We start from the raw sequence: 14,658 nt of genomic DNA, 5'->3' as shown, positions 1-14,658 counted from the left end.
TCATATGAAAGCCGACAGTCTGCTGTATCACAGTCCTGCTATCTAGCCACTTCCTTTTTACCTTTTCACTCCGTAAATTCTAACTCTCGCTCTAACCCAAAGGGCAAACCATCATTACACCATTTCAGCCTGGGTTTCATGTAGACCTGGTGTGGCTTAAGCTTCAGTATGAAGCTGATATCCCAATTTATTCGATAAGGTCTACGAGATGGTTTTGATTTTGGTGGTGTGCGCATTCTCTCATGGTTGCATGTAGAGGAGCGCGATCATGACGTTGATACAGTGCATTTACAATCAATTCCTTTCCCAAAATTTCGTGGCAACGTTGAACGCTGTGTACTCGTCTTGGTGGAGACTGCATATCCAGGTCACTAGTAAATCGACCTGGCAGGATCCGACTTGCTCCACACAAGGCAGTGACAGCTCATTACATGTATCGCATACGAGCGTGCCATCACACCCCATTTTCCCCGTTGAGGTGGCGCTAGCTGGGATTGCGACAACGAGGCCTGGTGGTAAGTTTGCTTTGCCAAACATTGCTGCAGCGGGACGTAGACGACGATAAAGTAGACGTACAACTGAACCACTTGGGACCGGAGTCACTACTAATGTGACTGTTTGCGGCTTGCCGTAGGCCCGTAACTTATTGCTATTAGTAAGTAATTGAATTGACATCTGTTCATGTGACTATCGACTTTGAGTCTATCATTGATATATGACTTATACTACAGTCATACTATGCATGGACCCGGGCCCTGACCGCAGAAATACTCGGCTTTAACTCATTTTCAAGCGATGTGACATCGCGGCAGACCGTGCAATCTCTTACAAATCTTCGTTCATCATGCCACTGAAAGAAACTTGCTGTCACCATCATGAATCATATAACAGCTTATCTGTACAGCCAAGCCTGTTTGCTAGCCCAGATCAGATCACGAGAACCATCCACAAGACCGTTTTCGAATGCGGCCGAAGTGCACTGTCCGTTACTAATTAGCATGGGCATGGCCCGGGCACCGCGACCACGCGCCAATTGAAGGCTATCGAATGGTATTACACTCTAATTATAATACCTGCCCCCTATCATCGTTTAATGCAGCTGATCACAAGTCTAGTTCTTAGTTCTCTGACCTTCATTTTGTTATCGTTGCGGGCACGAGACATGTCATGCGCCCACATAGAAGGATACTTATGCGTATCTGACAGTTTCTCTCAGGTGCGAGATCGTACATATATCACAATCAAGCCTGAATCATATCTGCACTATCTCCCTCTTAACAATGACTACAGTTTCATTTAAAGAGAAAATCAAAGGCGTAGGCGGTCATGCGTTATACGAGGCAAAAGCTCGCATCTTCCGGGAACAACTTGAAGCCAAGATTCCAGCGAGTCTCAGACTTCCACTAGCAATTCTCGAGGACCCACCTCTTAATGTTACTCGCATTCCCGAGACTTGTGGCTTGCTCACGCCCAAAGAGCTGGCCATTACCGAGCTGGATGCAACGTCCGTGTGCCAAAAGATCGCCGTAGGCGAGCTGACTGCAGTTGATGCTGTCACTGCATTTGGAAAACGTGCAGCTATCGCTCATCAGCTCACAGCCTGTCTCATCGATTTCTTCCTCGATGAAGGCATAAAACAGGCGCAACAGCTGGACGAGTACTTCCGGAAAGAAGGCAAGGTCATCGGGCCACTGCATGGATTGCCAATTTCAATCAAAGTAAGTGCAGATCGAACAAATCGCGATGATCTATCTCAGATGATCGCCCTCAGGGCATGCTTCCGGTCAAAGGGACAGTTGGGTCTGCAGGCTTCCTCATGAACATCGAGACTGCGACTGAAGACTGTGATATGACAAGAATTCTGCGTTCACTTGGGGCAGGTATGCAATTTATGCCTGAGATTATATTCTGTTAGTTGAGCAGAGCTGCAGTCTTCTACGTCAAGACGAATCAGCCGCAGACTTTGATGCACCTTGAGTCCAGGTCTACCTACGGCCGAGTAGTAAGTAATCTCTCGAGTAAAAACACACATTTCTCAAGTCTCATAGTTGAATCCCTACAATACGGATCTTACGGCAGGAGGATCATCTGGTGGTGAATCAGCCCTTGTTGCCATGAAGGGCTCTTGCATAGGTGTGGGCACGTAAGTCTGCGTTCTTCCATATCACACCAGAATTTGACGCATTGCCAATTAAGTGATGGCGGAGGATCCATTCGAGCCCCGTCGGCCCATTGTGGTATATATGGGTTCCGTCCATCCTGTCGGACGACGCCTCTCCATGGGGTCCTATGGTAGTAAGTATACCAAGCTCTGTCATGAAATCATGTTGACATCGCCCAGTCAACCTGGCCAGGACGGATTCTTTAGTTCTGTAGGTCCAATGTGTCGCTCAGCGCGAGATATGCGACTTTTCCTTGAAGCTGTCCTTGGAGCCAACCCTGCACTCCTGGACCCAGATGTGTTGCCAGTGCCACTAAAAATACCAGACCTGACCAAGAAGAAACTGCGTGTGGGAATCATGATGCACGACGGAGTTGTGATGCCCCATCCCCCAATCATTCGAGCATTGAAGTGGGCAAAGGAAAAGCTGGAAGCCTCGTCAGAGGTTGAGGTGGTGGACTATACTCCATATGACCACGATCGTGGATACAGCATAGTTGTGAGTCTGGTGATCTGTAGTGCAATGCTGTCACTCACCTGTGTCTAGCGCGAGCTCTACTATGAGGATGGAGGAGCCACAGTTCGACGCATTCTGAAGGAGAGTGGAGAAGAGATACTTCCCCTGACAGAGTGGGTCATCAGTCCACCACACGTGAGAGATCATGATGCCTCAGAAGTTTGGAAGGTAAGACAACATTTTGATGCTCATAGACGCTTGTGCTGACCTTAATCAGCTGCGTGATGAACGTGATAAATACAGGAGGGAATACTCTGATCACTGGTGGTCCCAAAATGTCGATGTCGTCCTTTGTCCACCCTTCCCAGGTACAGCCAGCCGTCATGACACTGCAAAATACTGGGGGTGCGTCATAGTCTCTCGCTTGATATCAGACTCTAATAGCTCATCAGCTACACTGCCATCTGGAATTTGCTCGACTACCCTGGGACGGCTTTCCCGTCAGGTTTCGTCGCTGACCCAGCCATTGACATATATCAGGAACCACCCAGCCCTATGAGCGCGGCGGATGAGTATAACCTCTCTCTTTGTTAGTCTCTCCTTCTCGTGTTGGATAACATCAGCTGACCCTTGCATACAGACGATGCAACGAAATTCAAAGGGGCTCCTGCATCGCTGCAGATCGTCGGCCGCATATACAACGACGGTTTGGTGCTGGCTGCACAGGAAGTAGTTGAACGCATCCTCAAATCTTAGGCACACTAGGGCTCGCACCATATGCAATTTGATTATACCTTCCGGTACTGGCGTTGTGAAGCGCAACGACAACTGATGGTTGGATTGTCATTGTAGATCATCTATGTCAAACCCCTCATTTTATTAATTTCGTCGAGTTCACTCATGTCGAAGCCTTCTGCACTCATATGAAGAACAAATTCTGATAACACAATCCCTAACTCCCACAAAGAGGAGGAAATGTGTACCTCACACCTTATATCACCGGCGCTGAACGAGGTCTCTTCGCAACCAGTCAGGTGCGATAACATATTTGAAATCGATTTATTACTCCTAGAGGCCCTATGCCAGTTCGGTTTTGAAACATGCCGACAACCGTTCAGTTCGATCGAAACTTCTTGAGGTCTCGTGGCAGTCAAGCCTGACTGCCTGTCTGCTACTGAACGTGGGGACGCGTGCTGGCGAGTTTTTTGATAAACATCTCACCAGACTGTGATGCCGAAGATTGAGAAGCGCAATGAAAGGAAAGAAACTAACCATATACCGATGCAGCTAGAGGAGACGGGCAGTGGAAGCAGGGCAGACAGAAGACCACGAGAGGTAAATTGGGAGGCAAAGGAGGAGGATTAATCGACAACCAGGCGTGGCTCTTATGCGACAGATGCCCACAAATGGATCTGAAACCGCAGTTCCGCATGTCATGTTTGAAATAATAAATTTGAGAGTCGTCGACACAGCAAACATGACAAACTATGCTTGAGACCGGTTCTCTGCATTAGGTACATCAATAGCATGAAGGATGCGCCTGAGAATTGTTGGTCTTGCCCTCGGCAGAGAAGTTCCGTCACTGGGACCCGCTGGCGTTCTAGATGGATGCTGTATGCACAAAAATAACAGCGACAGCAGTAGGAGACCCGCTTTTAGCATTTTATCCCCGGGCGTTGGTATTAGCCTCTTGACTACTACACATTGACATCCCGAGGTACTGAAGAGCTGCAGTGACCTAAAGAAAAAGAGAGCAAAGCCTCGTCAGGCAGCTACTACTGTATAGCTACGCACTTAAGTTCGACCTGATATGGGTGTGACCAAATGAACATTAGGTTCGAAAGTTCGAAGGGGTGTGTGACGTGTGACATGCTGCGCATAGGTTCGTTGTGTGAGACGACCGACTGGGCTGGGAGTCTCATTAGGCAGACGTATTCCTTTCTTTGTACGAGCGTAGAGATGCCCGCGCTCAACCTGGAGACTCCATCGCTAGCGCTCACCCCTCGGAGCTTCGTTTGCAAGTTCAATTCCGTTCGGCATGAATTATCAATCCCTGATGGCTACAGCGCTGATGGATTGGGTAATCTGCTGGCGGACAATGAGTCGGAGAGCTATGAACGAGCACCAGATGATACAGAGCCTGAATTTACAGCCATGACCACTGACGGTTCGAAGGAGGTTGATGTTGAGGGTCGCGGCAAGCGCAGACGCGTTGCAAATACTCAGTATAAGGACTTTTGGCAGCACTAGGACTTTTTTCGTGTTTTTACTGCATGTTTTCGTGTTTTTACCGCATGTCACAACTTAAGTTCGATGACCTCAATTTGAGTGTGACTGTCACACGAAATAGGTTCGGTTCGCTCGCCCTGTGATGGTGTGACGAACTTAAGTGCGTAGCTATACAGTAGTAGTAAAACTTCAACGCTTATGTAATAAGATCGGGCAGACAGACCTGCAATCTTTAAATTTAAATGCGTGGCTGGCTGGAAACTCCCGAAAGACGGCGGTGGGTGTACCATGAATCATTTTTTGCGAAAGCGGAAGCGGAAGATTGTTTCAAAAGGTGACTTGCAAGGTTTTGTCCGTACTGGTCCGTCAATGGCCTCGAGAGGGCAATGATGCTTGGCACTGTCTGGGTCCTCTTGACTTCTGAAGTGCAACAAGACATCATCTAGGTTGTGGAAGTAAAGCACGGGTAGCCAGACGTGAAACGTGAAACCACGAGCTTGGAATGTACGGTATAATGGACAAGTATTGATTTTGAAATTTGAAACGCGTTCCCATCAACACGCGCACGTGACCCTGACTTATTTGTGAAAATCGATTTACTTAAAACGGTAAACTGGACACCGTTAACTTGTAGTAAGTAGTAAGATTCATCTATACTCTAGCTATAGTACCTTGTCAATGTGTCAGAAGTAAGATAAATAGCACCGCATCAGATAGTTCATGTTTTTCATGGTGAGGGGGACTCTGCTGTCTACCACATCAATCTTGTTTCGCACTCGTTCTGTGCTCAATCAATCATGATACTCCGAGTCCCCTCAGAAGTTCTTCTAAGAATTTTGATTTTTTGATTTATACTCTTAGAATCGAAGGTAGTCCGACGTTCGTGTCATGGTCCGCAGAAAGAAGACAGATGTGGCACGACTTGGTCGAAACACCGTCTACATGTCGCATTCCATCATTCAAGTTGCAACTCTGAGCCTGGATTTGGGTTTGGATACATCGTACTTGTTCGATTGAGATATTGACTCCCTCTCAGCATTCACGCACGAGTCTATGGGAAGTGCTAGTGAACAGTCGATCGCTTGTATTGTGAATCTACAATTGAAAGTTGCGAGTATCAATACGCAGAGAATCGCATATTGGGTATGTACAAGTAAAGAAAATCACTCAGGCTCGCTGAGCTTAGTCCAACCCTCTAAACTTGTAAATCTAGATAGAAAGGCATCGGGATCTGGGTCCTGAGCGTTGGATTGCTTGCCTTCTCCTGAGCTCGATGACCATTCAAGGCTAAGATAGTATCGGTCGTCGGCATCCCTTTTAAGCACCTTAAAACAGTCTACAAGGAACGCCCATAGAGACGAGTCTATGTGGGAGCGTGCGGGAAGTTTCTTCATATGACCCTGAAAATAGTACTTCTTTTCGCCACATGTTACAGCGTCTAGAGTCGCCCATTCATCCAAGGGGCGCAATCTCCGTCGTAGAGGGACTCCTTTCTCATAACGCAAGGAGATCCAGGCGAAGCACCACATGAACGACTCCAGATCATGACGATATACGTGTTTGACTTCACCTCGTTGACCCTCTTCGGTGAGAAGATCGAGCGCCATGAACGGCACTGTGCCTGTGCGCTCGTTGCCTCGAGGACCTGGGTCGTCCGCCAACGAGGATAGATCGTAGTCGTTTAAAACGCCTATCCGCTTGCCGTTTTTCCAGTACCACATCAGATTTCCAGGGCTGACGTCTCGATGATAAACCCCTTCCTTCCAAAGAGTGAGGTGACCTACACGCCATGTCAATGAGAGCCACGTAAATTAAATCAAACGCGTACATAGGATGCATTGACGCCATACGTCGAAAAGCTCTTTGTCGTGAAGCTGAGTGATGGGGAAGAGCTTGCGGAACACAAGAATGTAGAGCACGCGACTGCCCGTAGTGGGTTCCGGAACGTCAAGCGCTTCTCGCATTGCGGACGTGGGATTTGTGAACGTGTGGTGCCAAAGGAGCTCAGAACGTGGTCTTGGACAGTTGTGTGCCTCTTAGCGATCTCCTCAACCTTTTTCAGGATCTCCGGCTCGCTAGTGCGACTCGCCTCTCCCCAAAAGATCTTGGCCACCATCCCATCCTCGAACTTGCCGTATTTCTTCGTGAGCGCTTCGCTAGTGACAGGGACCACGTTGGTGGCCCGTCCTTGCAGTCCGTAGTGCGTCACTCTTTCGTCGTGACTGGTGTGAAGCAGCAAATCCACCTCTCCAAGTTTTTCATCCTTGATTCTGAATTCGTGGCATAGTTTCTCATCGACTTGGACCGGGAGGAGGTCCTTGTTTCGGCCCCAATCGTGAAGCTCGAATCGTTGTAAAGCATACAGCAGCACCATGAATCGCGGGAGATCTTGAATGAAGTTGATGCCTGAGCATTGAATGATCCCTTGTCGATCATAATACCAGATCCACGCGACATCGTCTGAAAAAGTTTTAACAAAAGCGCAGCCAATCTCAACAGACGAACGAACTCACCGATGACAATAATATTAAGCAGATAGTTGACTGCAAGATTCGCTGCAAACATTTCGGCGGCGTACAGACCCGTCTGAACGGTCACATCTAGATCAGCATCCACGTCCGTACGCGTCAGCGTCTCTGTCGTCGTGGTTCCCCTTGGATTTTTTCGCTGGCGGATTCCAAAGTGTCTGTGGCCTTGCGCTTGGAGCTGGACTCGCCCAGGGAAGGCTGGGTAGCAGTAAGGCCGGAAGATCGAGCTGCAGCTTGGCCAATTTAGTTCGATCTTAGAATCGCAGATATCATCACTTACATGCAGTGTCGGACGCAGTTCGTGTTGCTGAGGTCTGAGAAGGGTCTGGAGCTGGGCCTGGAGCCCTAAGATGATCGACTGGCAGATATTCTGGCTTGGTAGGGGCATAGTCTGTCAATGTATACGAAGAGGGGGGTTCCTTCAATCCCTTTCGTCTTTCTCTTGAACTCGATGCAAGCTAGAACATCTTTCCAGGGGAGCTTGTGCGGCTTTGCCGTTGCATTCGTGTCCATGTGAGCCTTGCGCTTCTTCTTGCGCTGCTCGCCGTCGTTCTTCTCGTTCGTTTCTTGGTTCGTTTCGTCCTTCTCATCATCCTTTTTGTCATCCTTTTGTTTGCGCTTTTTGCTGCCCTTCTCATCCTGGAAGGAAGCGCATGCGCTATTCAAAGGAAGAATCACGAGGTCGGGCTTCCGAGTTGATGTCACGGTCTGGTGGGTTTGGTGCATGGGCATGTCGTTCTGCTGGCAGATCATGTCCACCGTGGGGACAGGAACACGCATCCCGTCGACCTTGATCTCCTCAAGACAAGCGAGAGCAATGTTGGTAGCTTTTACGAAAGGGCCGTAGAAGTTGTTTTCTACTCCTGGAAGTACGCTTGCAATTATTGTGAGCATCAGAACGTCGGATCAGCGAACTCAAGAGCGAGCACTCACTATTCGCTGAGGGCTGTCTCAATATCAGAAGACTTTACCAACGCAGTGGAGGCCTGTCCATTGCAAACCGGCAGAACTGCATTGAAGCACTTTTGCAAAAGCTCGGGCTGTTCGGTCTCGGGAGCGGAAGAAGCGCGCTGCAGGAGGGCTTGCAGCATGGCATCTGCCTTGCACTCCTTAACCTGCTCAATATCGCGTTGAATCCATGGGCGGATTTTCTTGACCCTTGATGGAATGTCAGATTCTACTCAATAACGAGTTACGACAGGAAATGTGCGCACTTGACACCGAGCACGCCGATGTGCTCGCTGACGACGGAAGCCCCACGGCTGTTTGGTGTGGATTCTATTTTGCTAGCACCTGAAGCTGGTGCATTGGCGCGTGGAGGTGTAGACAAAGTGCCAGTCTCGCCTGCAGGGGACATGACACTAGACGTTCAGTGTCAATGATTACGCTGATTGAATGTTACGAGCGGAATTGGTGAGGGGGAAGAATTAAGAAGACGACAGAAATGATTGCCTACCTTATATCTGGTTGACCAGTGTGGCGCAAATGTTGTGGACCATTGATGAATCTGATGCGTCAGATATGGATTGATGTGGCCTACAGTTCGACTCCGACAACGCGTTCCCATCAACACGCGCACGTGATCCTAACTTATTTGAATAAAATTTGATTTAATCCGGACTCCGTACTAGTGAGAAACAAGTAGGTGGCGAAATTAAGGAAAATGAAAACGTCTCCCAAGGTAGATGAAAGGTATTAGCGTGCTATTCCTAGTGAGTTACAGGAGAACTATAGGTCGTGCTGCTCATGTTGGAGAACAAGGAGTTGATATAGAGATAATAATGTGAGATGCGAGAATTTTCACATCAATAGAAGCACCACCGAATTCGAATAAGTTGTCACTCACCGAGAACTCGTTCTTTACAAGATTGAAGATTCTTGGCAAGCGCCTTTCTAACAAGCTACTAGGTGAGTGATCAGGTCATACCCTTCTGATGTGGTATCTACACTTTACAGTGATCGTGCAGCAGCAAACAGAGGCACCAAGTCTATCGTCCAGATTTCACGGTCCAACATTTATCGCTTTGATGACCCAAACTTCGCAGCGCCGGTCTTCCGTGATGTTGAACGGACTATTGACGAGGGTGAGAGCTGGGCTGTGATATAAGGACTGGCTCGAAGCAAAAGATAGCCCTTTGGCAGGTGCGTCATGCAGATATTCTGAAGTGTTTACATTGACCAATTCAGATTGCGCTTTAGACACTCCTAGGTCACCTACGCATAACCCCTCCTCTACTCTTACCTGGAGGACTACTCCTTTCCTCTCAGACCCTCCACGCGACCCACACAACTGTGTGGCTTTTGTATCATTCGCGCATCGGTCCCGCGGAGTCAAAGAAGAAGATCGTATCACCCTTCGAGAAAGTATGCTTGGAGAGTACGACTTTCTAAATATCCAGCCGAAAGGTGGAAAGGTGAAGACTCCCGTTGAAATTGCACAGGACGAAGTGAAGAGGGGCATCTTTAGGGACCTAACTTCGAGACTAGGTCTTTCCTCCCCGTTGGATCTACCTTTGATAGCTTTATCAACTGGCCAGACGCGTCGAGCACGCATTGTGAAGGCTATTTTGTCTGAACCAGAGCTCCTCGTACTCGACGAACCTTTAAGTGAGTGATTGAACTTAAATGCGACGAACGTAAATTATAATGGGTGTACTTTATCCTGCGGTCACTGCATGAGTCTCGCAGTCCACACGTCATCATGGGTCTCTGGATCCAGGACCCTGTTCCTGACTGGATTTCGCACATCGCTCTAGTGACGGGCGAAACTATCCTGACAGGTATCAAAGATGAAATCATGTCCAAGCATGCGGAACATCACGCAAACGCAAAGGAAGCGGGGCATAGTATGGCAAGCACCACTCAGTCATATCTGCAGTCTGGCCTTGATCATGGAAAGCCAGTAGTTGACATGAAGAACGTAAACGTATCATAGGGTCCACTACACTGTTCTTCACTGTTTCCGTGTCAATGACGCTGTTTCGATCCAGGTGCTCAAAAATATCAATTGGACCATCCGTGAAGGCCAGCGCTGGCATCTTCAAGGCGCAAATGGTGCGTGAACATTTGCACGAAACCGATGCTCTAGGATTCTGATCAGCTATGACAGGTTCCGGGAAAACTACACTTTTTTCGCTCCTGACTGGCGACCATCCCCAGTCTTACACTCAGCGAGATGATTCGAATCTGGAGTTGTTCTCTCGGCCTCGGCAGCGTATCCCTACTCCACTCTTACGTTCGCTCATCGGCATCGTTTCACCAGAGCTTGCGAATGCGTACCTGCGACACGCCGATGTCAGTGTGTTTGACGTCGTAGGCACGGGATTCGATGGTGGTTTCATCCTTGGTGGAAAGGACGGCGTCGGGATAGGTCTAGAGGGTGCACTCAGCGACGAAGTCAGACAATAGAGTGAAACGCGTACTTGAGGTCCTTAACGGCCTCGGTTCGATCGAAACTTCTTGAAGTCTCGTGGCAGTCAGGCCTGTCTGCCTGTCTGCTACTTACAAGGAATCCACCTCGAGGCCATGTGAGGATAACATGTATATGTACAGGCCGTCCTAGGGAGTCGAGGATTAGTTTCGCGCGATTCACTGATAATTTCGAGCGGGAATGACAATGGTTTATCGCGACGTCTTTCCACGAAGATCCGGATCACTTTTCTGCCGTAGCAGACACCGCTCCCCTTGATTGGGTAAATGACTTTCTAGCCGATTAATTCATAATAATACATCAAATAGATTGAAGCAAAGAATGAATAGATATGATACAGATCGCCCCTCGTTTGGGCTTCTTAGCTCCGCTACTTCGCGGGAGTTTGAACGAAGAAATCCTCGTCGCTCACCATCTCTATTTTGTGTCTGCAAAAAGTGAGATGAGCCATTCACGAGAGCCATTCACGAAACCACTCACACTTCTTTCAAATGCGAGCGAAGCGCGTTGAAGTTCATTGACCTGAGTTTGCTCTTCCTGTTTCTCTGGCGGTTCCCCGTTTGTGAGTCCTCCGTGTGTGACTCCTTCGCAATAGATTCCTCAGTAGAGACCTGCCCCTCCCCATCTATGCCAGCATCGGCTGATTTGCTGGCTGGAATGCAATGACGACACCGATAGTTCGGCTCGCTCCTCAACTTCTGTGGCTTAGACCCCATGTTCATAAGTCTCGCAGACAACCCCGCCTCAAAGGGATACTCTGGCCCTTCTCCTTCGGGTAGTATAGCCATCTGCATGTTATCATGCCGGTGTGAGTGACCAATCTACGCGTAGCAGTATTGAGCTTTCCTCAATAAACAAGATGAAAAAAAAAGAAGAGTGACTAACGAGGGTGGGGAAGTCCATGATGATGAATGCATGTTCACAAGAAAGACACCGAATGCGTGCTCCAAGCACCTTGACAGTATTACATGCGCTCGTATCCTCGTCGGTGATTCCGACGAGCGTCAGAAGGCGTGCAACTGCATTTGATGCCTGTGAATGTAATGGGACATAGGAGGACAGTATACTTGAGCTGATTTTTTGTCGGAGGGTTATCAAGCACGAACCTTGTCATCTTTTACGAAGCGATCGACACTCCAATCCACTTGTTTCCTATCTTTCTTGTTATTACTGGGACATTCGTGTGCGCAGACGCCTGCAAAATCGAGACATCGTTCCTTCTCATACCGCTTTGCGACCTTCCCACATCCCTGGCACATAAACCGCGCAGTGATCCTATCTAGTGGATGCAACTTCGTCTTGCTCGCACTTCTCCACTTGGGAAACCCAAGTAATTCGGATAGTTTTTCCCGTGCAGACGCCATCCACGTCTTCAAATCAGCTGCGACGAGCTCCGCGACGAGGGCCGAATTCTTCATGTCCTTTGCAAGGCCATTGGAATTGGGCCTTGAACCTGTTACGCTCCCCTGCATAGTCGTCATAACCGAGAGTTTGCGGAACTCATAAAGCGATGGGACAACTGTTCCAGCGGACCGTAGGCGATTGTAGTATTGTTCGACGTCGTTGCGACGCTGGCGGTAAGACGCTTCGTTCTCTTGATTTTGGCGGTGTGTTTGGATTTTCAAAAGTTGAGCTTCGATAAGGGGTTTCATTGGAAGGAAATCTGAAAGGACGGCACTAGGTAAGACAATGATTCGTCCATATGAGCCTGACCGAATTCGCATACCACGTAGCGTGACTTCCTCCAACACATGATTCTTGTGCCTGTGCAATGAACCATAGGATTGAGAGTTAAGCAAATCATGATCATTCCAGCCTTCCTGGGCAGCAAGTGCCCTCGCCCTACATTTCCGTTAGGCTCTGTTGTGATGGTTAGTTAAGTCCTACTTGCCACTGTTCGTTTTTGGTCTTGATGGTGCTGTGCATAGTGACATAGGTGCTCTTCCACTTCTGTAACGCAACTGCTAACTGAACTACCAGTCACATTTAACTCAGACTCTTGCAAAAAACACACACCTCCATGACCTTGGGAAATTTCGCGATTTGATCAGTGCACGCCTAGATAATTATGTCAGATAATTCCTAGCGATGCAGAGGTGTCCTCATCCAACCTTCCGCAGCCCCTCAGACGGAAGTGGAGATAGAGCTGAGAACGCTGCATACTCGGCTCGAAAACGCTCCCAATCGGATTTCTTCATCAATATGGTGGGATTCTCGGGCCCTGCAACTTCAGTTAAGCACAAGAGATTCGAGGAACGTGCGGAGAAAATCATACATGTACTGTCGAGGTTTGGATCTGAAAAGTTATGATTAAATATGAGGATGTTCGGAAACTGGAATGTAGTTACCGAAGCAATGAGTGGACTCCACGTAAGGAACCCATATCTCCTCACGTGCACGACCTTTGAAAATAGTGGTAACATCCATAAAATGTTTCCTGCAACAAGGTAATTAATAACCAAATTCATTCACTCAGCTGAGACATCTCCCACCTGACGCCCGTCCTGCAACGCGACTATTATAGTACGATGATACTGCTCAATACACATTGCAAGAAGTTGGAAAGTCATCACTCACGTTACGACACAAACGAAATCGTGTAGCAAAGCTCGCATAGAATTCTTTTGTGTCTTCCTTACACCCCTGCATAAACCGATCACATTACCGTCAGTCCATATTATTTCCGCTCAGACGAAGGGATTCTTGCTCACATCACAAGGCCCTCCATCATACACGAATGCGGCATATGCCGCCTCGCTAAAGTTTGGGGTGGGATCAGGCAGTGGGTGAGGCAAGCAATTCTTGCGAACGGTGCGCCAGATGAAGTCGGCAGCGGGATTACAGACAAGTGTCGAACACAAAAGCTTGGATGTGCGAGCGACAGATAAAACATCGCGAGGAGAATTAGTTTGGATCAATATTTCTGCAAGGAGCTCGAGCGGAAGTGTCGGAAAAAGGCATTTTCCTGGTACACTTTCAGATTCTTGAAGCTCTCGTACGTAAGTGCGACGTTTCTTCGGAGTTGGGACTGCGATGCTTCCACTAGACATGGCTATTGCTGGCTGTGGTGGTGATTGTGCCCAGTAAGAATTTGTGAACGTTAAATGCGGGTGTAAGGAACAAAGGGCTTGATCGGCTCGAATCGGTCGTCCACATGGTTTGAAAGCCGATCCAAACTTCCAAATTTATTCTGTCAATGTCGATCATTGTCAGTTTCACCGACACACGTGGCAAAGATACTAGGCTCACTCTCAAAACTTACATTTGACAATTGAGACACTCGCAACTTGCAAGTGCACTAGCGAGTCTTGGTTGATGTTGAAACGTTGAATCTCTAACCCTAATTATGTAAAACTCAGGGCGTATCAGGAAAATGCCGGATGTAACGTTGGCACCATCATTCCAATTAATTCATACCGATACTACAAGAAGCATCATATCATTGCGACATCATGGTGCTGAGAGCTAACTTCATGCAGCACATAGGCAGCCAAGTCGACAGCCACCGTCTCTTTTGAATACCGAAAGTTGAGTACATACATTTTCTGTAGTGACGTCACTCGAGAAAAAGTGCCATGTTGCGAAATCTCCACTACAATTCTCGCCTTCACACTCCAACTTCTGGATTCTCAAGACAGGAACCTGTCGCTACTTCGAATGCGTCAATTATTTCTTCGCCAGCAGCCACGGTCAATCGCATCAGCAGCTGCAACACCTCACAGTCATGTTACCTTTTCGCTGACGAGTCCTAGTCATGGGCCATCACCAGGTATACTGCAGGGTCTCACTAGTACTAAGGTCCTGAGCAACACTCCAATATCTGACAATGTGGGCGTCTCCGCAGCCTTGTAGT

At 48.3% G+C, this 14,658-nt stretch overlaps 5 protein-coding genes across 5 annotated transcripts; 3 read left to right on the top strand and 2 right to left on the bottom strand.

The window, feature by feature from the left end:
* The first annotated feature begins 1,195 nt into the window (after positions 1-1,195).
* F5147DRAFT_261138 (amidase signature domain-containing protein) lies at positions 1,196-3,633 on the top strand. Its single transcript, XM_041428905.1, has 10 exons — positions 1,196-1,718; positions 1,772-1,880; positions 1,932-2,002; positions 2,049-2,143; positions 2,197-2,295; positions 2,342-2,660; positions 2,709-2,846; positions 2,896-3,023; positions 3,071-3,207; positions 3,259-3,633. Exons 1-10 carry the CDS (start codon positions 1,281-1,283, stop codon positions 3,372-3,374), a joined length of 1,650 nt encoding a protein of 549 aa, XP_041298741.1. The 5' UTR covers positions 1,196-1,280; the 3' UTR covers positions 3,375-3,633.
* An 854-nt stretch (positions 3,634-4,487) lies between these two features.
* Positions 4,488-4,868, top strand: F5147DRAFT_768357 (uncharacterized protein; the record flags this gene model as incomplete). Its single annotated transcript, XM_041440956.1, has 1 exon — positions 4,488-4,868. The coding sequence occupies one exon, from the start codon at positions 4,488-4,490 to the stop codon at positions 4,866-4,868; it is 381 nt and encodes a 126-aa protein (XP_041298740.1).
* A 1,142-nt stretch (positions 4,869-6,010) lies between these two features.
* Positions 6,011-8,732, bottom strand: F5147DRAFT_768356 (uncharacterized protein; the record flags this gene model as incomplete). Its single annotated transcript, XM_041440955.1, has 7 exons — positions 6,011-6,607; positions 6,676-7,307; positions 7,361-7,602; positions 7,656-7,720; positions 7,781-8,249; positions 8,309-8,533; positions 8,590-8,732. The coding sequence occupies 7 exons, from the start codon at positions 8,730-8,732 to the stop codon at positions 6,011-6,013; spliced, it is 2,373 nt and encodes a 790-aa protein (XP_041298739.1).
* Positions 8,733-9,038: 306 nt separating this feature from the next.
* F5147DRAFT_648586 (uncharacterized protein) lies at positions 9,039-10,783 on the top strand (the record flags this gene model as incomplete). Its single annotated transcript, XM_041433289.1, has 8 exons — positions 9,039-9,067; positions 9,243-9,283; positions 9,332-9,459; positions 9,484-9,517; positions 9,563-9,982; positions 10,156-10,295; positions 10,366-10,429; positions 10,485-10,783. 8 exons carry the CDS (start codon positions 9,039-9,041, stop codon positions 10,781-10,783), a joined length of 1,155 nt encoding a protein of 384 aa, XP_041298738.1.
* Positions 10,784-11,013: 230 nt separating this feature from the next.
* F5147DRAFT_260925 (uncharacterized protein) lies at positions 11,014-14,123 on the bottom strand. The gene is made up of 14 exons (XM_041428904.1): positions 14,068-14,123; positions 13,517-13,995; positions 13,383-13,448; positions 13,298-13,320; positions 13,154-13,242; positions 13,081-13,101; positions 12,917-13,026; positions 12,822-12,863; positions 12,697-12,773; positions 12,532-12,647; positions 11,912-12,468; positions 11,691-11,837; positions 11,286-11,626; positions 11,014-11,233 (listed from the first exon to the last, which is right to left on the bottom strand). The coding sequence occupies exons 2-14, from the start codon at positions 13,853-13,855 to the stop codon at positions 11,176-11,178; spliced, it is 1,986 nt and encodes a 661-aa protein (XP_041298737.1). The 5' UTR covers positions 13,856-13,995; positions 14,068-14,123; the 3' UTR covers positions 11,014-11,175.
* Between the last annotated feature and the right edge of the window lie 535 nt (positions 14,124-14,658).

The sequence above is a fragment of the Suillus discolor genome, assembly GCF_016758755.1.
Source record: "Suillus discolor strain FC423 chromosome Unknown F5147scaffold_4, whole genome shotgun sequence".
In the NCBI taxonomy this organism is placed as follows: Eukaryota; Fungi; Basidiomycota; class Agaricomycetes; order Boletales; family Suillaceae; genus Suillus; species Suillus discolor.
Note: the sequence above shows the minus strand (reverse complement) of the source record. Positions and strands in the feature narration are given on the sequence as shown.